The 26,125-nt window shown below is 37.1% G+C and overlaps 5 protein-coding genes across 7 annotated transcripts; 3 read left to right on the plus strand and 2 right to left on the minus strand.

The window, feature by feature from the left end:
- The first annotated feature begins 1,457 nt into the window (after nucleotides 1-1,457).
- On the plus strand, nucleotides 1,458-4,583 carry LOC114156855 (uncharacterized). Of its 3 annotated transcripts, XM_028037385.1 has the most exons (6): nucleotides 1,471-2,553; nucleotides 2,677-3,009; nucleotides 3,125-3,166; nucleotides 3,270-3,380; nucleotides 3,489-3,517; nucleotides 4,328-4,583. In XM_028037385.1, exons 1-6 carry the CDS (start codon nucleotides 2,493-2,495, stop codon nucleotides 4,448-4,450), a joined length of 699 nt encoding a protein of 232 aa, XP_027893186.1. In that variant the 5' UTR covers nucleotides 1,471-2,492; the 3' UTR covers nucleotides 4,451-4,583. The 3 variants fall into 3 exon arrangements, with proteins under 3 accessions (XP_027893185.1, XP_027893184.1, XP_027893186.1); XM_028037384.1 differs by having other exon boundaries at nucleotides 1,458-3,009; nucleotides 3,339-3,380; XM_028037383.1 differs by having other exon boundaries at nucleotides 1,466-3,009.
- Nucleotides 4,584-8,039: 3,456 nt separating this feature from the next.
- Nucleotides 8,040-9,894, plus strand: LOC114158063 (uncharacterized). The gene is made up of 5 exons (XM_028039378.1): nucleotides 8,040-8,150; nucleotides 8,267-8,611; nucleotides 8,707-8,817; nucleotides 8,905-8,939; nucleotides 9,023-9,894. The coding sequence occupies exons 1-5, from the start codon at nucleotides 8,114-8,116 to the stop codon at nucleotides 9,143-9,145; spliced, it is 651 nt and encodes a 216-aa protein (XP_027895179.1). The 5' UTR covers nucleotides 8,040-8,113; the 3' UTR covers nucleotides 9,146-9,894.
- A 2,189-nt stretch (nucleotides 9,895-12,083) lies between these two features.
- On the plus strand, nucleotides 12,084-14,315 carry LOC114158062 (uncharacterized). The gene is made up of 5 exons (XM_028039377.1): nucleotides 12,084-12,194; nucleotides 12,311-12,655; nucleotides 12,751-12,861; nucleotides 12,949-12,983; nucleotides 13,060-14,315. The coding sequence occupies exons 1-5, from the start codon at nucleotides 12,158-12,160 to the stop codon at nucleotides 13,195-13,197; spliced, it is 666 nt and encodes a 221-aa protein (XP_027895178.1). The 5' UTR covers nucleotides 12,084-12,157; the 3' UTR covers nucleotides 13,198-14,315.
- A 3,093-nt stretch (nucleotides 14,316-17,408) lies between these two features.
- On the minus strand, nucleotides 17,409-18,704 carry LOC114158060 (uncharacterized). The gene is made up of 5 exons (XM_028039376.1): nucleotides 18,588-18,704; nucleotides 18,099-18,443; nucleotides 17,905-18,006; nucleotides 17,791-17,825; nucleotides 17,409-17,718 (listed from the first exon to the last, which is right to left on the minus strand). The coding sequence occupies exons 1-5, from the start codon at nucleotides 18,628-18,630 to the stop codon at nucleotides 17,575-17,577; spliced, it is 669 nt and encodes a 222-aa protein (XP_027895177.1). The 5' UTR covers nucleotides 18,631-18,704; the 3' UTR covers nucleotides 17,409-17,574.
- Nucleotides 18,705-22,642: 3,938 nt separating this feature from the next.
- On the minus strand, nucleotides 22,643-24,054 carry LOC114158064 (uncharacterized). The gene is made up of 5 exons (XM_028039379.1): nucleotides 23,993-24,054; nucleotides 23,547-23,885; nucleotides 23,309-23,419; nucleotides 23,179-23,213; nucleotides 22,643-22,807 (listed from the first exon to the last, which is right to left on the minus strand). The coding sequence occupies exons 1-5, from the start codon at nucleotides 24,033-24,035 to the stop codon at nucleotides 22,688-22,690; spliced, it is 648 nt and encodes a 215-aa protein (XP_027895180.1). The 5' UTR covers nucleotides 24,036-24,054; the 3' UTR covers nucleotides 22,643-22,687.
- Between the last annotated feature and the right edge of the window lie 2,071 nt (nucleotides 24,055-26,125).

A 26,125-nucleotide genomic window follows, 5' to 3' on the forward strand; every position in this document is an offset into this window, starting at 1 on the left:
TAGTGATGTTTCAGAAAAGCTCAAGTGAAAGAAGCCGTTTTAACGTAGAGTTTTAGAAAAAAAACTTCTAAGATCAGAAGAGATGAGTCTTTTGACACCTTTAAGACACATTTACAGTGTCAGAACAGATGAGTGGATATTTTGTCAAATACAATTATTTATTTATGCCAGTAGGTGGCGTAGCCTACCCTAAAAAAACACAGCTGGCTTTCTGCACCAAAATGAAAAACACAATTTAAAAATATTAGCTTGGCAGTTTATTATATAAACTTGGTTTCCCAGGTAATGAGACAGATGTTTACAGCTGCTAAGGTTGTCTGTTAAATACTGTTAGCAGGGACATGAAGGGCATCTACCCTCTGCTTCCTGGACTCAATACAGGAAGTGAAGTCATGCTGATGAAAGGCTCTGTTCAGATTCTGATTGTGTATATTTACAGTATTATTTAATTTTCCCAACCAAAACTCGCCAGTGCAACATTTTAATATATTCTCAACAAAACTAAGAAACAAGCTAACTAATTAATAATTTTTTGTTGTTGTTGTGGATGGTTAAAAATGTCCAAACTACTAATCTCCCTGAGCTAACCACCAAGGAATTGATCTCCTAGAATGTCATTTTCCAGATGATGGCTGGCAATAGTGGAGGGAGTTCATCCTGTAATTGGTGGGTTGCCGGTTTCATCCCATGCTCTGTCCGCCTCTGTTGTTGTGTTCTTGGGCAAAACACTTCACCTGCCTTGCCTGCTGGTGGTGGTCAGAGGGTCCAGTGGTGCTGCTTCATGGCAGCGTTGCCTCTGTTAGATTGTCCCAGGGCCGTTGGATGTGTGTGTAAATGACTGAATATAATCATTTTGTGAAGTGCTCTGGGATTTTCCAGACTTGACTAATCAATACACAAGTAAAGGCAATTTACCATAAGGAGGTGAGAGTGTTTTTGCCATCTGTGTTTTTGACATATCTTACCCTGACCCAGGAGAAGGTTCCATTGTTGTGGTTCCAGAAGTCTCATCCATTAGTCACCAATCATGACAGATTTTGTGTCCCAACATCCTGAGACTTTATGAAGGTCTCAGAGAGACTCTGTTGGCCCATCTGAGTCAGCAAACCAGCAGAAAACTGGACCCCTGAAAGCTCCTTATTGCTTTGGTGTTGGAGTTGAAGTCGCCTACATGTCATATCCTCAGTCTTATGAAGTAGATCCACGCGGCATATATTTGAATTTCACCATTTTGTTGACTTCATTTTCCAGTTCTTAGAGCTTTATGTTGTTTCATATGCTTCTAATTCTGTTCCTTAGTTGCATCCTTAAAGTCTGTTACTCCCTCTAGTGGTGTGCAGTGATAACACAACTAATACATAAATAAGGCATTAAACCAGGAAAACCACACTACATAATACACCTCCTTCTGACATACGCATGCATTAACAAACACACAAAGCAGGCAGCAGAGTGAGGATCTTATTTTTTGATTTCTCCAGAGCATTTTACTTTGTTCAGGTCTGGCTGGCCAAACCCTGATTTGTCTCTGGATCAATGACTGGATCCAGAGAGACAATGGATCAATGACCGGACCATCTGGATCAATGACTACCTGACAAACAGACCATAGTTTGTAAGACTAAATTGCTGTCTAGAGGCAGATGGTCAGCAGCACAGGAGCACCAAAGGGGCATGTTCTTTCATCATTTCATTTCTCTCTCTACACTTCAAAACAGAACAAGTCAGAGTCATTTTATATGTATTTTTATACTCAGATGGTTCTGCAGGCTGGTTCACTGCTTTGTGACATGGTGTTGTAGCAATCATCTCATTTTCAATTTAAACAAAAACAGAGGAGATGATTGTAGATTTCAAAACAAACAAGGTTTAGTAAAACACACTTTCCATCATGGGAGAAAAGGGGGAGGTGATGAAGGAGCATAAATACTTCAGTGTTCACCTGGACAACAGACTGGACCGGAGAGTCAACATCATGTCTACAAGATGGGACAGAGCAGACTGGACACTTTGACTAAACTTGGATCTTTCAAAGTTTGCAGCAAGCTGTTGCAGATTTCTGTAGGTCTGTTGTGGGGAGTGTAATCTCTTCTGCTATCATGTGTTGGGGCAGCAGCATCAGATCGGGCATTTTACAAAACCAAAACAGAGTGATGAACAAGGCTGGTTCTGTTCAGTGGACTGCTGTGGAACCTCTGGAAGTAATGGTGGAGATGAAGGATTGTCCCAAAAAAATCACAATATTTATGGACAGCCCTGCACATCCTCTTCATGAGACTGCTTTAGAATGACAGGTTGCCATACTACTGTTAGTATTGGAACAATAATCAAAATGGTTTGTTAGCTTAACGATGGTATTTAAATAATTTTATTTGTTTAAATTGAAGCTAAAATTTGGTCAAGAGAAACACAAGCCTTCTGATGTGAAGAGAACTGTTCACCACTCCCCTTTCTAATAAATCCCCCTGCATAAGAAGCGGCCAAACTGAGACATGGTTGTACGCAGAATGGAGAACTTCATGCAGATAACAGTTATACTTCTCTGCAGCCACAGTAAGTATGATATTAAATCATCTTCAACATGGACTCCATTTAAACTGTGTTCTTTAACTTTATCAGTCTTCCATTCTTGCTTATTTACTTTTGTCATCTTAGAGTTGAATCTGTTTGTTTCAGGTTGGATCTGTGAGTCTCTAACTGTGGACGTCCATCCTGGTGAGGACATCACTCTGTTCTGCTCCAACATTTCTCCATCTCCAACCCAGACAGACTGGTTCAGAGTGGTTCATGGAACCAAACCCAGCTGCATCTCCTCCATGTACGGTGCTGAAGGCGAACCTTCATACTGCGATGGATTCCACCGTGAAAAATTTATCATGAGTTCCAACAAGACAGTTTTCTTTCTTCAAATCAAACAAGTGGACCTGATGGACTCTGGGTTGTATTTCTGTGGATTTTATGTAAAGAAACATACAGTTATTGGCAGAGCAACAGAGTTAACCATTAAAGGTAAGACTGACTCTGTGTTCCTTAATAATCTCAGAACGTTTTTGTTGTAATACAAAGTTATTGCAAAATTTAAAAGAAGAAATAACCGACCAAAAAATATCATCCATACTTTCAGCTAACAGAGACTCCAAAGACGAGGGGGATTCTGATAATACAAGTAGGTTATTTGTCTTAGAGAAGAGTTCACTGGATTTTACTGCAGTTAAAAAAACACTCTGCTGAACAGATGAAAAAAAAATGTAATATGTAAATATTTATAGAAGAAGCGGAGCAACTGATGGACCTGATGCCTGGGATTTTAGGTTCTCTGATTGCTCTTCTCTTTGTAGCAGTCGTTGTTCTGGCTGTTAAAAACAGGAGACTTGAGAGAGGTACAGTTTGATTATATTATTGGACAACTTATTCCAAGCTAATTTAGAACAGAACAATAAATATGTAATCAGCAATAAACTAACCAGACTTTTCAATTTGTCTTTTAGCTTCAAGGCTGCAGAAAGAAAGAAACGAGGTAAACTGAGTAATTTAAATTAATTTGTATGAATGATTTCATATATTGCAGTTGATCAGACGATTTGTCTCTTCCTCCATAGTTCTACAATTGACCATTTATTTTAAGCTCAACAATATAATTATCATTTCAGATGCTATTTGCTGCTTCTTTTACTGATATCTAACCTAGTACTGTTGCACGGCACTAATTATAACAAATCAAACTGCTTTCCCCAAAACAAAGCTATTTTTTATCTTTGAAAACACATAAAAATTTAAATTAAGTTATTTCATTAGAACACAGCACAAACAGAGTTGTTGCATTAGTTGCTTTTGGACATTTGCAACTAATGGAGTTAGTGTTCAGATGTTTCTTGGTTTATTGTGAATAAATGTGTAAAACAGATAAATTCAACTGTTAGCAACTTTCACTGGATTGGAGGATGGCAGAAATATTGACTGTAGTCTGAATAATAATTGTGGCTCAGTTAAAACAACAAAAACAAAATCTCAAAATTCAGACTAAAAGATTAACAGTTCACAAAAGGATGACTGAAGAAAAGATACCTTCCAATTTGTTGTGTGTTTCCTTTAATGAAAAAAAACAACATGAATTTATGTTGAACAGTTGAATTTTGTCTTTTTATTTCAATATTGCCTGAAATTTCAACGCACTAAGGCTATTCAACTATTGTCTTTACTTTTATACATCAAGTTTCCATCATTAAAACTTTCAATAATCAAGGCATCATAAACCTCAGATGATGCCTAATTCACATAAACCCCCGTTTGACTATCATGTGATCATTTCTTTCTTTCTGGGTTTCAGAATGTGGATCCAGACGATTTGAACTATGCAGCTCTGAGTTTCCAAGCAAAGGCCAAAAAGAGCCACAGGTCTGGACCTCAGAGGGACCTGGAGCCACATGTTGTGTACGCTGCCACCCGATAGACTCAGGAAGCAACAGGAACTGCAACGGAAAATGAAACTCAGATTGTATCACATTAATTTACTGATCTTTTGAACCCTTCAATGCATCTGCATGCAACACGAGTGCATAGTAAAAATAAAGAAAGAATTATAATGTGTATTTTACTTCATTAGGAACTCTATTAACGTGTTCAGTTTGTCTCTATCTCAGCATGGCTTCTTTATTTCTGTTAACCATAAAAGTTACATTTTCTTGGTTTGTCTGCTTTTTGTCACACAACACAGAATGGAGTTGAACTGAAGGAGGAGTCAGATTGTTGGACTTCCTCAATAAGACAGTTGAGTGGCCTGCTGTGTGAGGAGTGAGACACACAGAGACACTGACAGGAAGAGACAGCAGAGTGTGGTCTGAGAGCAACTGAAATAAAGATTAGGCATCAACAGACCACACACACATGCACACACACCCCCACGCACGCCGACACACACACACGGACACTCCCGCACACCCACGCCCACACCACAGACTGACAGACATGACACTGATTCTTTGAAGTGTGTCCCAGACAATGTTAAATCACTCTGACCATCCTACCATCATAGCTTTTTAAAAATGTTTTGACTTCAAAATAAAAAAAAGCATTTTGTAATGTGAGGTAAATTATTTTGATCCCATCAAAAGAAACCATTCCTACAAAGAGATCTTTGTGAATCTGTATTGACCTCCATTCATTTTAGTGATTTCATTTATACCTAGTCCCAGACATTTCCTTCAAACGGTTACATTTCTATTCCTAACCATAACATTAACCTAAACTTAATTTACACTATTCCTCAAAATCGGACTAGCAGAGTGAAGTAGAGCTGCAAAAAAAGTGAGGATACAGAAAAGGTCCTCAATGTCCACAAATTACCTCTTTCTGTTGGTAATGTCATGAAGTGCGGGGTGTGGTGGTGAGGCAGATGCTGTAGACCCAGATACGGAGTAAAAATGGTGGTTTTAATGCACAGAGTTACAAACAAAAATCCAACACAGTTCAAAAACTGAAGCAGCACTGCTGAGCGGAATCCAGGGCTCAACGCAGGTAGCAACAAGGCATACGAATGGACTAGACGCCAACACACGACTGAACAGACGCCAAAATGAGACGAGGACCCGACCAAGACACAGACACACAGGTGACACTAAATACACAGGAGGTAATTAGGGAACGAGAAACACCTGGGAGTAATCGAGGGGAGAACAGGACAACACAGAGACACAGAGACACAGAGACACAGAAAACTCGAAATAAACTCACAGAAAAACACGGAACATGACAGGTAAATGCTGCACAAGTGGTCCTTCATCTGTAGAATAACAAGTAGACATACACCCCCCCCCACACACACACACACGCACACACACACACACACACACACACACACACACACGCACACACACACGCACACACACACGCACACACACACACACACACACACACACACGCACACACACACACACACACACACGCATTCAACTCGCCCCCACATCCCACAACACACTTAGTATGTCTTTCTATCTTCATGACTTTGCATTGACTTCCATTCATTTTCCATTAATTTCTACAGTCTAATCTTAATCCTAACCCTAAACTTATCACCAGTATAATATGCCCAACCCCAACCTAAACTCAGTTCTCACAGTAGTCCTTAACCTAACCCGTAACCATAAGGGGTCCCGGCTTTGGGGCTCAAAGGGTCCTCACAAAATAGTTTATATATATATATATATATATATATATATATATATATATATATATATATATATATGTATATATATGTATGTATATGTATATATGTATATATAGCTGCACAGTGGCGCAGTTGGTAGCACTGTTGCCTTGCAGCAAGAAGGTCCTGGGTTTGATTCCCGGCCGGGGTCTTTCTGCATGGAGTTTGCATGTTCTCCCTGTGCATGCGTGGGTTCTCTCCGGGTACTCCGGCTTCCTCCCACAGTCCAAAAACATGACTGTTAGGTTAATTGGTCTCTCTAAATTCTCCCTAGGTGTGTGTGTGTGTGTGCATGGTTGTTTGTCCTGTATGTCTCTGTGTTGCCCTGCGACAGACTGGCGACCTGTCCAGGATGTACCCCGCCTCTCGCCCGGAACGTAGCTGGAGATAGACACCAGCAACCCTCCCGACCCCATTAGGGACAAGGGTGAACAGAAAATGGATGGATGGATGGATGGATATGTATATATATATATGCACATTAATAATAATTCATGGTTCTTGTCAGATTCATTTAATAAAATGTAAAATTCAAACTTATTTTCAGCATTGTAGGTTTCCTGAGGTTTATTTATTTATTGTTCTCTGGTTCCTTGATGAAGTGAAGGTTCTTTGAACAGGTTGATGTCACTGATTATTTTTCTGCGTCTTCATGTGCTTTTGAGGAGGTCTTGTAAAAAAATACAAGAACTAGAACTTTAATTCTCTAGCAATAAGGTTTTTATTGTGGCTTCTTGAAAAAGGTTCTAACTTCAAATTTTTAGATTTCAACAAAAAGTCTTCATGATCTTCCTTCCTAATCATAACACTTTGAAAAACAAGCTGTTTAACTAGTCACCTACTCTACCCATTAACTACTGTAATCAGCAGAACCAGGACATGGACTCCTATAGTTTTGCTCCCTATCGGGTGTCTTAAATCAGACAACACATTGTTCAGTTATTCATTTGTCCAGTCTAGTTTGAGGAACTTTGTAATCTATATTCACACAGATAAATACTAATATTGTAGCAAATGCAACATCACTTGTGTATAAGGAGGTAGAGCGATAAATTATTGGCTGAGTGATGATAATGTCAATGAAGACATTTGAAAAGTAAGACTAATGTTTCTGGAGTTACAGAAACGTTAGTTAGTTCACAACTAGAAACTATTATAAATGATTAAATTAAGACACTTCAGTAAGAAGCTTCTTCAAACCTGATTGGACAGTGACGGATCAACTTCAAACTTCGAAATGTGAGACAACTTTGTTACATCTAACAGTCTGAACTGTTCACATCAAAGTGGTTAAACTGAAGGCTTCATATTTTCAGACTTGAAAGATCATTGAGAACGTCAAAACTTATGCAGGTGAAGGTTTAATCTGTTTCCACTATGACATGAATGCGACCATAACAATAATTTTAAAAAAAAGATCCTTGATTTGACAGGTAAACCTTAAAGACTTTCAGTAATAATATCACATTTGATCATCAAATCAGTAAAAAGTTTATTTAGTAACTCAGAGAAAAATAGCATTTAATACCTTAAATTATTGTCATTATTATGCCTTTTCAAGTAAAACATTGATCAACATGGACAAAACATTTTAAGCTTGTTGAATTAATAGGCACAAAAAAAACATTGGACGGGTAAATGTAAAATTGTTATTTTAGTAAAGGATATTATGTTTTCTTTTTTACAATATCAATTATTTAAATGTTTACAAATCTTCAAATTAAATAACAGGTAATGTCCTCTGATTATATCAAATATTTATTAGTTTTTATTTTCTGAACTCATTCTCAGAGTTAATGTGAGAAACAGCCAAATAACCAAAGAACACTCCACCTCCTTTATAGAGACGCTATAAACTGGAGCACAGTTCAGCCACTAACATTTAACTGGTGGAGTCTTACTGCGCTCACAATGACAAACTTCATCCTGGCTTCACTCTGCACCTTCAGTAAGTACATCTGGCTCTACTTATTAACATCTGTTTGTTTCTCAGTGTCATCGTCTCTGTCATCTGTTGTGAACTTAGTTTGAAACATTAAAGAAAATCCTTCCGTTCTGTTTCAGGTTGGATTTCTGTGTCAGTTTGTCAGTTTCACACAGTTTCTGTTCGACCTGCTGAAGACGTCACACTGATGTGCAGCAACATTAGTAAACGTGTCTCTAACATATTTTGGTATAAGATGAACAGCAGTCCCAACGCCAGCCACATCTCATCTATGCTCAGTGCAGAGTCTAATGTCTCTCTATTTGATGGTTTCCACTTCAGTAAATATAACATGACATCTAATACTACAAACCTGTTTCTGAAAATCAATGAAGTGAATTTCTCAGATTCTGGACTGTATTTCTGTGGACTGTATGCAGCAGCAGTCCCTGCAGGGTTCACTGCAACATACTTAGAGGTGGAAGGTAAGATGGATGTTATAGATGCTGCATTTAGTATCAGTTTTGTACTGTTTTTAGTTCATTGTTGCTAATATGTTTTCCATTTGTGTTTTCCTCAGATGTTTCAGACGGATTTCTCAATCTGCCTTGTGTGATTCTTGGCTGCGTTGCTGTCTTCCTTACAGTCGTCATTGTTGCTTTGGTTGTCAAAATCAGGACAATACAAACAGGTTACTATGGTTTCATTTCAGCAGTAATTTATAATAACTAAAGTTTTAAACCAGTATCTGACCAGAGGAACTGTTTCTATCATTCAGATCAAACTGAGAGAAAGAATCCACGACCCTCTGAGGTAATCACACTGGACTCAGTTTGAATGCTTCAATTCTTTTAGAAAACTAAGCAACTTTCTAAAGGAAATTAACTCTTTTACAGAACCTGGACCCTGACGGCCTCAACTATGCCGCGCTGCATATCCGTCCCAAAGCCAAGAGCAAAAGAAGACCAGCAGACAAGAAAGAGCTGAAACACAATGTGTTGTACGCTGCTACAAGATGAAGACAGGAACATATAGTCAGCAGCTCAAAGTGAGAAATATGCTTCAATTTCTTTATGTGCTTGAATATTTTGTCCTTACATGAAACCCATTTTCAAAACAAACTGAGCTAACAAACAAACTGGTGTTTGAAATATGAAGAACACAACAGTCCAGACTTACATTGGGTCTGATGCAGTGGCTCAAAGGTAGAGATCATGTTTATCAAGAACGTCTGCCACATTGTGGTCTCACTGCATCTATTGCCTTCAGAAGCTGTTAAAGTCAAGAATGTGGTTCAAAGATCAACTTTTACCTACATACCCATTATTAACTATGAGGTTGAGAGATACAGATACACTAAGTTGGCAAAAGGTTCACAATACCAACCACAGTGGCATCTTTCAGCTATTCTTATGTTTAGCATAGAGTTTCATGAACAAAGTCTTTATCATGGCACGTTACTAATGTGAACAGCAAGATGTGTAGATGCTGCTGCACAGTCACCAACATTGTAAAGTAGCTTAGTCTGTTAAATCTAGGCTTCCTGTTTAGAATAAGAGCCATTCTCATCCTTTACTGTGATGTTCATGATGAAAGAGAGAGAGAGAGAGAAGTTCCTCCAGCCATGTCATCTGCCTTCTCAACCATCTACACACAAAACCTGCTGCACTATTAGAGAGCTGCGCCTCACCACTGGCTGTACACTTGTTATTAAAATGTGTTGCTTCCAAAACCCATCACAAGGTTTATGAAGCAGGAGAACAACTTGTTTCTGTGTGTGTGTGTGTGTGTGTTTTTTAAAGGTTTTGTTGGTTTTAGTGGCCTTTATTTGAGAATGGTCAGACAGGAAACAGGGTATTGAGAGAGAGGGGGGGGGAGGCGGGGTGTCACCAGGCCTGGAATCAAACCTGTGACAGCCACTTCAGAGACTAAGAACCCTTAGTCCTTGAAGAGAGACCCTTACGTGGGTTGTGCTCTGTCCCCGCCCCACCACATCACCCTGTCACTACATGTTTAAATTCAAATGTAAAACAGATGTCAATATTACCATCAGATTCAGCTTTTTAACCAAAATTACGTGCACAATCAAGAAAATTAACTACTGTTTCATGATGTCACAGTGTGCAGACATTAGGTACAAATATATAAACTTCAGAGGAAACAAAATAAAAGATAAATGGAAATAATATGTACATATTTATGACTATATAACCAATTTTTATTTGTTTGTTATTTAATTTCCCCCTTTGAGATCAATAAAATAATTTTGAATTTGAATATTTTTTTATAACAGGAGAGAAATGAATAAATAAAAAGGAAGTAAAAAAGTAAGAGAGCAAAAAGGAAGAAGAAAATAAATAAAGAAGGAGGGAAAGAAAAGAAAGAAACAAAGGAAGGAAAGAGGTTGTGGAGCAAATATGCTCATGTTGTTTTGCAGTAGAGTAGCTGATTGCTCAGGCTGAATGTGTTCTTCACTGAGACAGTCTGGAGAAAAACTATCTCTGTTGTGACTGGTTTTAGAAAAAAATGCTCGGTCACACAAACTGAAGATAAAAGTCAAAGCAGTTTTTATCCAGGATGTGTGGGGTCTGCACAAAAGTTAGCTGCCCTTTTCCTGATCCTAGAGCTGTACACATGAGGAAGTGGTTAGTTGATGGTGAGGATGGATGCGGTGAGAACCAGAGTGAAGTGGAGAAAAGAGTTTATTTTAGTCCTCAAAGTTCTCAAAAACCAGGAAACACAGAGGAGAGATGAGACACGAACACAGACTCAGGAAGGGAACCGATGACTCGACAAAGACAAGGATCCAGCTGGGAGCAGGAACACAGGTGAGGTTAAATATACAAGGGAATAATCAGAACAAGAGACATCTGGAACCAGTTAAGGGCTGAACAAGACAACTCAGGGTCTAAATTATCCACTGAACACACACAGAAACTCACAGTACAAGTCCTGGTCGGAGGGAAGGTCAGATCTGATGACGTTCATATTATTCATAGCAGTTTGAACTCGTCCTGTTTTGTGTCTGAGCAAAACCACATAGAAATGTGTGAACACAAGACAGACTGAATAATGGCAGCAAAAATGATGATCAGTACTTTCTGAGTGAGGTTGTTTGTCCTGAGCTGCTGCAGGAAGTCCAGTTTCTACTGAGCCTTCTACCAAACAGCCTGTGAGGATCATCTCAGGTCCAGAGATCCAGCTGGTTCCGACTGCATCAGTGGACCGGGCACTGATCCACATCCGGTCTGTATGTGGACTCATCACTGTCCACTGAGGTCCAGTCATCTGTGTATAAGGAGAAAAGGACACAGAATGAAGTGCAGTCCCTGGTTGACAGCATCACCTGTTACTAGAGAAGGTTCAGCAGGTCCTATTAAAGGTCTATTAATGATCTATTAAAGAACATTAATAGAATGTGTTAAATGTGTTAAACTCCTTCAAACTTCTACATACCCAGTTACATCTAACAGTCTGAACTGTTCACATCAAAGTGGTTAAACTGGAGGCTTCAGATTTTCAGACTTGAAAGATGGTTGAGATCAAAACTGATGCAGAGGAACGTTTAATGTGTCTCCAACAATTATTTTTATAATCATCATTTGTCAGGTAAGATTTACATCATACAAAAACTCATCTGATTACCTTAATCAACTAAAACAAAAATAGCATTTAATATCTTACATCACTATTGTCTTCTCAATGATCAAAATGGATAGAATATATCGAGCTACAGAGAAGGATTTTTTTATTGTCAAAGTGTATATAAATGATTTCTAATAGTGATTTTTATTCTTTACAGTGCATGAAGTTTTTAAAAAAACTACTAAACTTCTAATTTTAAAATATTATTAATATCCTCTAAATACACCTAATATTTATTAGTTTTTATTTTCTGAACTCATTCTCAGAGTTAATGTGAGAAACAGCCAAATAACCAAAGAACACTCCACCTCCTTTATAGAGACGCTATAAACTGGAGCACAGTTCAGCCACTAACATTTAACTGGTGGAGTCTTACTGCGCTCACAATGACAAACTTCATCCTGGCTTCACTCTGCACCTTCAGTAAGTACATCTGGCTCTACTTATTAACATCTGTTTGTTTCTCAGTGTCATCGTCTCTGTCATCTGTTGTGAACTTAGTTTGAAACATTAAAGAAAATCCTTCCGTTCTGTTTCAGGTTGGATTTCTGTGTCAGTTTGTCAGTTTCACACAGTTTCTGTTCGACCTGCTGAAGACGTCACACTGATGTGCAGCAACATTAGTAAACGTGTCTCTAACATATTTTGGTATAAGATGAACAGCAGTCCCAACGCCAGCCACATCTCATCTATGCTCAGTGCAGAGTCTAATGTCTCTCTATTTGATGGTTTCCACTTCAGTAAATATAACATGACATCTAATACTACAAACCTGTTTCTGAAAATCAATGAAGTGAATTTCTCAGATTCTGGACTGTATTTCTGTGGACTGTATGCAGCAGCAGTCCCTGCAGGGTTCACTGCAACATACTTAGAGGTGGAAGGTAAGATGGATGTTATAGATGCTGCATTTAGTATCAGTTTTGTACTGTTTTTAGTTCATTGTTGCTAATATGTTTTCCATTTGTGTTTTCCTCAGATGTTTCAGACGGATTTCTCAATCTGCCTTGTGTGATTCTTGGCTGCGTTGCTGTCTTCCTTACAGTCGTCATTGTTGCTTTGGTTGTCAAAATCAGGACAATACAAACAGGTTACTATGGTTTCATTTCAGCAGTAATTTATAATAACTAAAGTTTTAAACCAGTATCTGACCAGAGGAACTGTTTCTATCATTCAGGTCAAACGGAGAGAAAGAATCCACGACCCTCTGAGGTAATCACATATGGACCTAAATCTCTGTATGTTGCAGTTATTTTAAAAGTTATTTGAATAAGAAACTCTCTTACAGAATCTGGACCCTCATTGTCTCAACTATACGGCGCTGAAATCACATCCCAAAGCAAAAAACTATGCAAGGTTGTCAGATGAGGAAGAGCTGGAGACAGATGTTCTGTACGCTGCAACAAGAGAAACTCATGAAAAATAAATCAACCTGAAATTGTTTTTAGAATCTGTAAAAGTCAAGAATGTGGTTCAAAGATCGATTCTAACCTACATACATATTATTAACTCTGACGTTGAGAGATACAGATATATTCTGTTGGCGAAAGATTCTTTATTCTAACTACATTATACAGCAGATGAAAGAGCAAATAAACCTTTCAGCTGTTCTGCTTCTCAACTCTGTTACAGATGAACAAAACAACGTATTTTAGTTCTTCAGTAACTAAATGAACAAATTCTTCCATCTATAATGCTAAAATATACAAGGTTAATTTTTCTATGGACTCCCATAAAAATGTTTATCATAAATTATTATCAAACTTGACTATATGGTAGATACACAATACAGTTTTTATGGCTACCAAGATTGTAGCATATTCTGTTACTAAATCTTGATTTTGTGATTATAATCTAGTATTACATCTTAAAAATTTTATTGCATAGAAGTTTCATATTTGTTGTCAGTCATCTTAGAAAGGGAAATGTATCATATAGAACAATTCCAATAAAAGGAATTTTGATTCTGATTTTCCAAGATTCTTGTCATGTTGATAATTATGTCTTATGGAAAATGAATAATAAGAATTGAACATAGTTTTCAGAAACCTGACATTTCTGTTTCAAATGTCTTCATCAAATATAGTCACATTTTCTGAGTCACTGAATTGTGAGTTTCCAGTATCTGTGATCCATATTCATCAACATTAAAAGACATAAAGGCTCAAAATAATAATTGTGTGTGGTAAGTCTATGTAACTAATTTCTTTTTGAAATGATTAAATTAGTAAACCTTTTCATGACATTTTACATTTTAGATCTGAATATAAGCATAAAACAGTCTATCATTCTAATTTATTGAATATGTTGCACTCATATTTTAATATCTGACAAGAAATCAAATAAAAAAAGTCAATCAAGATGTGCAAATCAAACCAAATGTAGCTGATTAAACAGAAAATCACTTCAGATGGTAACATGTAATGTGATACAATAAGTTATTGTTTTGTGATTCATTTGATCTCTTTGAAGAGCCATGTGACATAATTAGATTTGTTTGGTTTTGAGCATTTTTAGGTAAATAAACCCACCTTTTATTCAAAAATGCCTCTGGTGTCCTCATGGCTTATTTCCTCTGTCCATTACAGAACACAGACAAAATGTGTTTATAACTGTTTACATTAATATTGGAGATTTCTCAACCTGCAGTGTTCCACTGAAAATCTTACAATAAAAGCCCACAAACTGCAACTTCTGCAATATTAAAAACAAATGTTCTTTACTGACACCAATGAAATAAAATAAAATAAAATTCAGTACCCACTTCTTATTTTTGTGAATTCATTGAAATTGTTTGTTAGTGGAACATTTCCCCCCCCTTGAAAAATAAATGATGAAATACAGAAATAAAAGCACAAAATTAACTTAATTTTTATGCTGATAATGAATATGTATTATGTAACACAATTCCATTTGTTTGCAAGCTTGGACCATAATGCTAAGAACCAGATCTAGAATTGAAAACAATGGCTGCTTCTGCCATATTTAGTCATTTTGTACCCGACTTTTTCTAACCTAAATTGGTTGGCATGTAAAGACTTCATTTTATTCCAGACCCAAAGATACAAACATTTTGTATCCTTGGTTCTAGTTCATCCTTTGACAACCAACATTTAAAAGTATTTTTCATAACTTAGCTGGCCACTTTACAAATGTGGTTATATGAAGAACATAAATCATTGCTGCCAGAGAGAGAGAACTTAGAACAGTTTGTGGATCATCTGGTGTCATAATCTCTCTTACTTTATAAAGAATCAATTAGAAAAAACACATAGGTACCAAAATGAATGGATAATAAACATTGTGCTTTGAGTAAACAGGTGCAACTTTGTTACATTTTCCACTAAACGTTTACTGTGCCGATCAATATGAGTTTCATTACTTTTCAATAAACTTTTGGATTGATGAGATTCTTCAGAGTTGTGCAAACTGCTGTTGTCCTTAACTGAAACCCCCCTGATGAGCTCATGATGAAGTTTAGTTAGAGAAGCTCAGAGACTGAAGCCAGTGATCATGGAAATGATCTTTGGGCCACAAGAACTTCAGAACTACCTGATCTGGAAAAAACATCCCAGCAATTGGAAGTTTTATGGTCTCACATTGAAAATCAGCTTACTGACTGGAACAGAAAACAAAACAAAAAAACTTTTAGATTTTGGCAAAAACTAGTCAGCTGGAAAGGTGATGGTAGATTATGTAGAAATAATGAAATCAAATTTCAAACAAACTTATTAACAGACATCTTGCATACTATAAGCAACAATATGAAGCATTTATGAACAGTTATTAGCTGCAGCTGAACCTCTGCATTGAACAACACGTCCCTGCTGCTAACTACCTTAGCTACCTTTCTGTAGCCTCGCTAGTTAGCTACAGAAAGGTAACCGTCTGTGGGATCAAAAACTGAAAGATTCATCAGATGTCAAAAAAGAAAGACATTACTCAGAACTTACTTTCAAAACACAAAGTGATTTAGAAGTAAATGAAGGTATATTTGCATATTCTACATTAAATCAGAAGATCCTTGAACTAGAAATCTGGTAAAGTTGTGGTTTTGTTGCATGGAGATGTAGTGCACTCTTCCTGTGGTTGAAAGCATCACTTTGCAACATTCTCACAGCTGAAAGTGTCAGTGTGGGTCTGACACAACTCAGAACAGCAGGCCTGAGGTGAATCAGCTCCTTCTGCTAAGCAGCCCCAGAATATTTCCATCACATTTTAGTTTTCTATTGTGATTTACATTTTGTCACAAAATATTGAAACTTTTTTAGACCCTTCTCAATTTTTGATGCAAAAGTTGAAATTGAAGCAATTTAACCCTTCTTTTTTATAGCTGAGCAAGTTGTTGTACGTTTTTTTTTTTTTTTAAATGATATGATGACTGTGAGATTGAAGGTCTCCATTCCATTACCCTAATCTTTAGGATGTTACTACCAGTGACATAAAACATTGGTAAAATTGAAAGATAACTGACCATAAATCAAACAGAGGTGCTAAGAATTTAGAACCTGACCTTATCAAAATAGTGAAATGCATTGAGAGAATAAAGAGACTGGGTCATGAAATGTATAAAAGGATCAAATGAAATGATTTATGTCCTGATGAGAGGAAACTGACCAGCATCCTGTCATCAGTGCAGCACAGAGCGCCACACAAAGCCAGTTCTGCCTGTTGCCATCAGGCTTTACAATGCCCACGTCTGGGCTGTTTGATTCAAAAACAATTTGCTCTCATTTATAGGTTATTTATCAATTAATATATTACATGTGATTGCTTGTTGTTTATTTATTTATATCTAGTCATTTTGAATTGATTACTTTAAGGTATATATTTTACAAACTTTGTATTTATTACCTAAGATGGAGTAGCTTTACACAATATCTATATCTCTTGCTATAACCCCTTATAGTCCATACATACATAATCTTGTACATCTGTAAATTAATATTTATATCTCCTAGAGCACTTCTGGAGAGATGCAAACTACATCTCGTTGCTTGTACTTGTGACAGTGCAATGACAATAAAGTTGAATTCTATTCTATTCTTTCAACAAATAAGCAATTTCTCCTTGGGGATCAATAAAGTATATTCTATTCTAAATCATGAGCTAGTTTGGCCTCTTTGGGTTAAAGCTGGAATCAGAATCACCTCCAAAACCTACTATTAATTTTTAGGACACATTTTGGTACAAGATCAAATTTATATCTTCAAGAGGTTCATAATTTTATGCAGAACAATTCTCCATTGAGTGCATGAAAGCAGACAGCAGTGTGATTGGCCAGTCAAGACCTTAAAGATGAAATTCTAATGACTTGTCCTCCTTTCTGATCTCACCTGAGAATTTATGGACATTTTTTAAACAGGAGTTTTATAGTGAACACAATTATATGCTAATTGTGTTGATTGTTAACAGATCAAAGAAGTGAAACTCCATAAAAAGGAAAGCTATAAAGAAAAAGGACAGTTTTAAAATGTAACTTGTCTAATAATTTTTCACATTGTGTATATCTGCTGGAGTGATGCTGTTGCTACCTTTATGCTCACTGACACTGCAGACTGAAGTCAGTCATACATTCTTCATGTTATGTTCACGTAACATCAGATGTTACACGATGTATTGTGTAACATGTTGTAAGTCTTATTTTTCGGCGAACAATTAAGAGAAGACTCAGAGTGAGAGTTCTAATATGTACAAGTTGAGACTCTTTATTAAAACAAGGTTTGAACAGATTCATATTCCCTCTTTAAAAAAAACCACAAAGTCCCACAAACAAACAGATGAATATATTAAAGCAGTAAAATCATTCCACTTGGTGAGTGTATCTGGTGGCAGCGTACACTGCGGTCGTCTCCAGGTCTTTTTCTGCCTCTGCTGTTCTGGTTCTTTTAGTTTTGGGGCTTTTAAAAGTCAGAGCTGCGTAGTTCAGGTTATCAGCGTCTGGATTCTGTCAACACAAACACACTGACTTTAACAAATCATTAATGATACTGAGGTATTACAGCTAAAATGAAATTACCTTGTTTGGTTGTGGATTCTGACTGTCGGCTCGAGCTGAATAACAGAAAAACCATTAAAGGTGGTAAAAAGTTTGTACATTTCTGAACTTTCATTAATAAACAATATTCAATACCTTTTTGAATTCTCCTAATCTTTGCAACCAGACAGATGATGATTATTAAAAGGAATATAGATGCAGCACACAGGATCCAGAACGCTTCAACAAACACATCCACTGGAGAGAAATGGTTCAATAAAAGACAGATTCAAAATTCAAATGTGTCTCAACTTTAGAACAAAATGTGTAAAAAGATTCGTGTCTCTTACCTTCAACTTGTAAATATGTTGAACTGAATATCCTCCACTCAAAATCTTTACCATATCCACAGATGTAGAGCCCAGAGTCTGAAGCATCCACCTGTTTGATGCTCAGGAAAATGTTTGTTTTGTTGGATGTCATGTTGAATTTATCATTTTCAAATCCTTCTCGCAGCGAAGCGTTGACTTCAGAACTGAACATCGATGAGATGCAGCTGGCGTTGGAGCCGTCAACAAGTTTATACCAGAATATGTGAACGGGGAGAGTAGAAAAGTTCGAGCACCACAGTGTGACTTCTTCTCTGGGCTGAACCACCACAGTGTGAAAGTCAAAAACTGACGTGGAGACCCAACCTGAGACAACAGAACATCCACCAAGTTCAGCTTAACAACGACTAAACAAACTGACCTGAGCGAATCCAGTTCTACCGGATCAGCTGACCGACGCCAACCCAGAAAATTGTGTTTCTGAATTCATTTGAATGTGGGTTTACTCACTGAGAGTGCAGAATACAGCCAGTATCAGGCTGAATTTCCCCATTGAGTGAACAGTAAGAATCCACCAGTGAGATGTTTGAAAGTGAACTGTGCTCCAGTTGCTGTCGACTATAAGTGGTGAGCTGTTCCGGTTCCTCACACTGAAGCTCTCAATGATTTGATTAGAACGGGTTCAGCTGGTACTGCTTCTTGTTTGTGAATTATTCATGTCGTGCAGACAATTTTTTGGGGAAAGTCCATCTGAATATAACGTTAATAAATCAAATGCTTATGTTTCGGATGAAAGCTTTTTAAATTCCTTCTCAAATATTTACCATAAATTAACACAACTCAAGTCTTCTCAAGCTTCCACAGAGTTCAAATACAATACATAAATAATACCAAATGTTATATAATGTAACATTTATTTTACTATGTACTAGAAAATATTATTATACAGTCACCCATTTTAATCCCTATTATAACCCTGTAACGTCCTTACATCCCCCGGTACTTTACAAAGACATCAGAGATTAAAATTCATCTCTTTTGAGTGAATTTAATCTGCTAAACCTCAGCATATAATTGTGTGTGTGGCTTTGTATTTGATAGGTTCACTGTAATAATGTATACTAGATGGTGGGATCCATGAGATAAAGTCCTGTTTTTGGGGTTATGTGTTAAGTTTAGGACTAAGGTGTGAATTGAGTTTAGGTTTGGGTTTTGTTTAGGCTGTGGAAATAAATGAAACCAATGCAAAGTCTTGCATAATGTGTGTGCGGGGGGGGGGGTGAGTGTGTGCAGGGGTTCACCCCCGCGTGTGTGTGTGTGTGTGTGTGTGGCCTTGTATTTGAGAACACAGTGGAGCGTAAGGAGGAAGTTTAACAACAAATACTACATTGTGAGGACAGACGGCTCCTTATGGTGTCCAAAGGTTGTGGACCCAAAAAGAAGAGATGCTGTTTTTAGCTTACTGGTTAAGTAAGCCAAAAGGCTTAGCACTAAAGTGTGAACTGGGTTTAGGTCAGGTTTAGGGTTGGACATGTACTGGTACTGGTTTGGGAAAATGTCTGGGTTAGACATGATGTAGCCTGGTAAAAACCTCCTTGTACCGGCCCAGGGTTCTGGGTTCTGGTGGACTCTGTTGAGGTTTTCGATTTGACCAAATCTCTCATGTTTGCCCTTGACATATGAACTGCACCAGTTTGACATTGTGAAGCTTACTGTAAATTGCCTCCACTGTAAACAACAATCCTCCACTGCCAGGAGAGAAGTGCACGTCCTTCATGTCCTGCATGTTTTTGAAGCTTCAACACACCAGACTCAAATAATGAGTTCACTATCAGAACTCTGGAGAACCTGACTGCATACTGAGGAGGTGATTCAATCATTTGATTGAGGCGTGTTGAACCAGGGACACATGTAAAAGCTGCAGGACCCTCAAGGCCTGGATTTGAGGACCACTGGTTTTAGATCTTGTGCTGAGAAACCCTAACATTTCATAACCTCTGGCTGTTTGACTATTTTTAATAGCCTTTGAATTTATTTTGATTGAGTACTGAGAAGATTTAGTTATCGTAGATCTTATAACAACTGTCTAGGAATCTGTTATATGTTTGATGCATGCCAATGATTTGACCCTTCTTAAACAGACTAACGTCTTTTCCATGACCACTGGATGTGTCTTTTGCCATGGTTGTTTAAGAAATGAGGAGTTACTCATTGCATCAGCTGGGGTTAAATAACTTGTTGCCAGCTGAAAGATAATCGCCTATGCAGTACTTATCCAATAGGAGGCTCGTACCTATTTGCTTAGTTAAATCCAGGTGGCGACTTTTTTTTTGGCCAGGCAGTGTATCATTCTGTAGAATTTCTGATAAAATAAAAATAATAATAAAATAATAATAATAATAATAATTATATATATATATATATTTAACAGCATATATTTAAAAAATAGATGACACAGACAGAAAATTAAGAAAGTAATGAGACTGATCCCTCACGAAAAACAACAATTAAGAAGATTTATTTACAGAATAAATCTGATCTACATGTTAACCGGTAACATCTGTACAAAATTTATTTTACAAGATTACATGATTACAAGATTACATGATTACAAGATTACATGAGCAATTTCAGATTATATATGAATGGAATAATTTATACAAAGTAGAATGTTCTGAGTGAGTTAACTCTGCTGTCTGACAGCTTTGATTGATTCATCCATCCATCCATCCATTTTCCGTTCACCCTTGTCCCTAATGGGGTCGGGAGGGTTGCCGGTGCCCATCTCCAGCTACGTTCCGGGCGAGAGGCGGGGTTCACCCTGGACAGGTCGCCAGCCTGTCGCAGGGCATTTGATGGATTCACTGCATCTCATTTCCGGCTCAAAGATCCGTCATCCGCCTTTAATATTCAGAGAACTTCGTTCAGTTTGGAAACGCTGGAAATGTTTTCATGTGACTTTAACTATGCAGGCTTAAGAGGCTGGGGTACAAAAACATTTATTCAAAAGTCAACTTTGTAGATTTTATTTTGGTTTACATGAAAATAAATGTCTGCAACATTTTAACCATGTATTCAAAATGACTGTCCAGTCATGATTTACTGAGTCAGCAAAGAAAAATTCAGCTTTAATCATCTATACATTAGTCACTATAGTAGCTTCAACTTATTGTATTGAACTTTGAACTTACAATTCAATTGTAAGTTCAATTGAAGAAGTCATGCTGTTGCCTCCCCTGTGCCTTTTCAGTTTACATTTTACACATAAAAATGTATTGCTTCTTGATCACCATGTAATTTTTTCTTCATGTGGTTTTCAGAAATATCACAGCATTCAGTCTGAATGCCCAAAAGGACTTTGTGGTTTCCTCCTGCAGCTGTTCTGTTATATTATGGGATATTAATAGATGCAACTCTTAACTAATTCAAGAACTGTATCAGGAACATGTTGGTTTTTTTTAAAGGCAGTGAAACAGATGTATTATCTTTAAACATGTACTTTGAATCTTGAGATTTTACATGTGGGAATCATTTTTCCTCTTGAAAACAAAGAAAATTCAAATCATGTTTCCCAACACCACACCCCCACCAGACCCTGCCCAGCAATAAAATCACTGCATTTTTCATCATAACACACTTATTGAGTGCAATACATTTATATTGCTATAAGGTGTGCATTGTTTATGCTTTAATAAAAATATGTTTAAAAAAATGGCGACAAAGAACACATTTTTTGTGGGTCACCCACAAGTTTGACATGATGGAGAAATGGCATTTATTTATTTATTTATTTTTCTTTTAGTATACCTCAAGGTAAGACATTACTTTGTGCTCTTTATCCTAGAGCATTTCCCAGCAAGCAGTTACATTTTGGCAGCACTGGCATCCCATAGTCTGCTATTTTGAACACTCTTTGTCATGAAGTGCGGTGCGGTGTTGGTGGTGAGGCAGACGCAGCGGACCCAGGTAAGATGAATATGGTGATTTAATGGATAAAGTCCAGAACAACACAGTCCAAACAACGAGCAGCAGGCACAAGGACACACTCACAACGAATAGCACAGAGATTGACGACGACAAGGACCCGACGAGGAACAAGGAACAAGGAACACAGGTGGAGTTAAATACACGGGAGGGTAATCACAGAAACGAGACACACCTGGGAACAATTAAGGGGAAGACAGGACAACGAAGAGACTCAAGGACAAGGAAAACTCAAAATAAATAGACAACACAGAACATGACACTCTTTAATTGAAAACAACACAAGAGATGAAACATTCATGTTGGAGCAGCACAGGGAGGAAATCCTGACTAAATGTCAAAGGTGTGCAGCGGGTTGCAGTTCCTTCATGACATTTTTTATGTTTAGAGTGAAATGTCAAATATTTTGAAAGTAAAAATTAAAGTTGTAGTCCCAAGTTTTGAGTGATCTTTTTTGACTCAAGTCTGTCTCAAAAGTCCACTCCTCTTTCTTTATCAGTTTTTAATCAGTTCTATTAAAACCGCCACAAACAAAATGTGAAATTCTAACATTTCAAAAAGAAAAAAAAAATAACAACATCAAGCCTGCACAGATACTGGGGCTTTTATTCCACTCTGACATGAATTTATCTCGTGGCAGCGTACACAGTTGTCTCCAGCTCTCTCTCTGCTGCAGGTTTTCTGTTGCTTCCTGCTTTCACGTGAAAACTTGGAGCAGCATAATGCAGATCATCAGAGCTCAGATTCTGTGGATGGAGACAGTTTAACCAATCAAATCATGGAAAGATAAATGGTCTAAACTCATACAGTGCTGTTCTGTCAACCACTCAAATAACTTTTACATTACAATTGTTTTTCCCCAGACAAACACAACATTCACACACTCGACATTCACACATTTGAGATTCACACACTTGACATTCACACACTCGACATTCACACACCCATGTTCAAATCAGTTGTTAACTTGGGGGGAAGTTTTTTTCCCCTAAGGGGGGCAACAGCATGAGGCGGGCAAACAACCTTCTAACTGTAAGATGATTATTCTTCCCACTGAACCACACCTATAGATTATAATCTATAATAATCACCAAGAACAGAGTTTTAGTTCACATACCTCATTCTGTGGTTGAGTCCGAGTACAAACTTGTGCTAAATCACAGAAACAGTTCATCTGGTTGGTTAAATATTTACAGATCCAGCGTTTGTACATTTTTACATGTTTCATATAAATCACATATCAATACCTCTTTGCAAAATCCAAATTTTTGCAGCCAGACAGATGATGAATATTACTAGACAAATTGTTACAGCACTCAGGATCGGAGTTGGTACATTTGTTACTTCATCACACACATCTACTGAGGAGACAAACATGTATAAATGCAGAAACTGAAGTAGATGCTGTTATGTTATATAATATGAGATTAATTTGTACATCTTCTATTTATTTTTCATATTACAGACAATGCTTAAAAATCTTACCGTCAACTTTTAAATGTGTTGCACTGAACATTTCTGGGTTTCCAGCTGTGCGTGTTCCACAGAAATACAGTCCAGTATCAGAGAAATCCACTGATCTGATGTCTAAAAAAAGGTCTGTGATGTTAGATGTCATTGTAAATCGGCCGAGTTGAATTTTGTTTAAACCGCTCCATCCAGACATACTCATAGACACGATGACAGTGGGATTTGGTCCATCAGCCAGTTTGAACCAGTGGAGAAACACAGGGACTCGGCTCAGATTTGAGCACCGCAGTGTGACTTCTCCTCCAGGCTGAGCAACAACTGAGTGAAACTGACAAAGTGATGTCAAGGTCCAACCTGTAATGTGCATTCAAGAAAAGGAAAATAATATTTAGAATTGATGATATTAGCACACGAACAGACAGCAAAATCATATAAACAATTCATAATGGAGGAGTACTTACTGAACATGCAGAGCAAAACTCCAAACAAGTTGAAGTTCATCATCGTGTGGAAAGTTCGACTACATCAGCTCAATGATTGAATCTGAACTGTGCTCCAGTTACTGTGATCTTACTGCATGGAGGAGGGAGGAGTGTTTTCATAGTTAACTGGTTGTTGACACTGACGATGGAAAAGTTTCAAAGGATTAGAGACGAACATGATGACAACGAGTTGAAACAACATCGTCTGATTCGATAAGAGAAAAATAAGAAGTAATGTGTTTTTAAAGTTATATTCAATAAATTATGATGTTACATTTATTTTCAGTAACTTGGTTCACAAAGTGAAACAGATTACACAGATGAATTCCACACAGGCTGATGTTTTCAAGATTTTATTTCTGTTATGATGATTTTCTGCAAATACAGATAATAAAGACATGAGTTTAAAATGAGAATATTACATCAGAGACATAAAAAATATTTTGGTGCAGAAATGTCAAATTAGTTAAAAGTATGTTTAAAGGTTATTATTCAAGAGTGATTTATTACCTGACATATGAACACAGTCATATTCCATTCCATTCTACATATTTATCTCAGTAAATTAGAATATCATCAAGACATTTATTTTGTAATTCATCAACAAATAAAACTAGTTTTATGTATAGCAATGTGAAAAAAATATATACAATATTAATAACATATTTTGATCTGGAATGTTTCTAATATTCAACTAATATAATCTGAAAGCTACAACAAAAAGGAATACCTATTAAATGCTTTTTAAAATATATCTAGGCAGATTTACACATAGCTCATATTCCTCCCATTTTTTGATGATGGATTTAACTGAACTCCATGGGATGCTCAATGTCTTAGATTTTTTTTGTATCCATCCCCTGACTTATGCTTTCAATGAACATTTCTGAGTTGCTTGGAGTTTTCTTTGGTCTTCATGCTGTAATGGCAGCCAGGGATGCTGATGAATCAGTGATGAACTTTTCAGACAAATGTGTCTTTTTTTACCACAATCACTTCAGACACTCACTGCAATCATATGGTCTCCATTCCACTCATTGTGAGACAGTTGGCACCAATTGGCTGGACCTCTGCTGAATCAGGTCATTTACTTTAAAGGTGTCAGTGTGAGAATCACTTTATTATTGGGAAATATTTCTTGCAGCAGTGTCAGAAAAAAAATAAATAAAAAACAGAAACACAGTGATAGTCTCACCACAACATTGGCAAAGCAGCAACAAAGAATCTATGAAATATGAGAACTAATGTTAATATAAAACAATCAGGCTAAACCACAAACAATCACATCCAGTTCAGTTTTACATGAAACGGATCCACCTATCTGGATTTCTCTGTGCAATAATGTCACATTTATCAGATTTATTGAATCTTCTGCAAACAAAGCTTGAAATGCTAATGTTTGAATAATAATAATAAAAAAAGAAACTCAAAAACTCAAATAAAAACAGCCTCAAGCCTGACATGAATTTATCTCGTGGCACCATACACTGCAGTTGTCTCCAGCTCTCTCTCTGCTGCAGGTCTTCTGTTGCTTTTTACTTTGGGGTGAAAACTTGGAGCAGCATAATGCAGATCATCAGAGTTCAGATTCTGTGGATGGAGACAGTTTAACCAATCAAATCATGGAAAGATAAATGGTCTAAACTTAAAAAGTGGTTTTCTTTTCATATCAACCACTCAAAGATCTTTTACGTTACAAGCCTCATTCTCCCAGCCACATTCAACATTCACACAGACTTGCTGCTCAAATTAGTAAGTAAATTAGGTTGAAGTTTCTTCTCCAACAACATACAGCAGGGAAAACTGAAATAAACTGAGGACTTTCTAACAGCAAGATGATTATTATTCCCACTGCTCCACACCAAAGTTATAATCCATAGTAATTACCAGAAACATACCTCATTCTGTGGTTGACTCTGAGTGTAAACTTGATCTAAATAACAGAAACAGTTCATCTGGCTGGTTATTCAGAATTTGTACATTTTTGAATTTTGCTTGTGTGACAAAATAACAATACCTGTCTGAAAAATCCCATTTTTTGGCACCAGACAGTAGATGAGTAACACAATAAAAAGGGTCACAGAACTAATGATCGCAGGTGGCACATTTATA

Source organism: Xiphophorus couchianus, chromosome 14, assembly GCF_001444195.1.
Source record: "Xiphophorus couchianus chromosome 14, X_couchianus-1.0, whole genome shotgun sequence".
Taxonomy (NCBI): domain Eukaryota; kingdom Metazoa; phylum Chordata; class Actinopteri; order Cyprinodontiformes; family Poeciliidae; genus Xiphophorus; species Xiphophorus couchianus.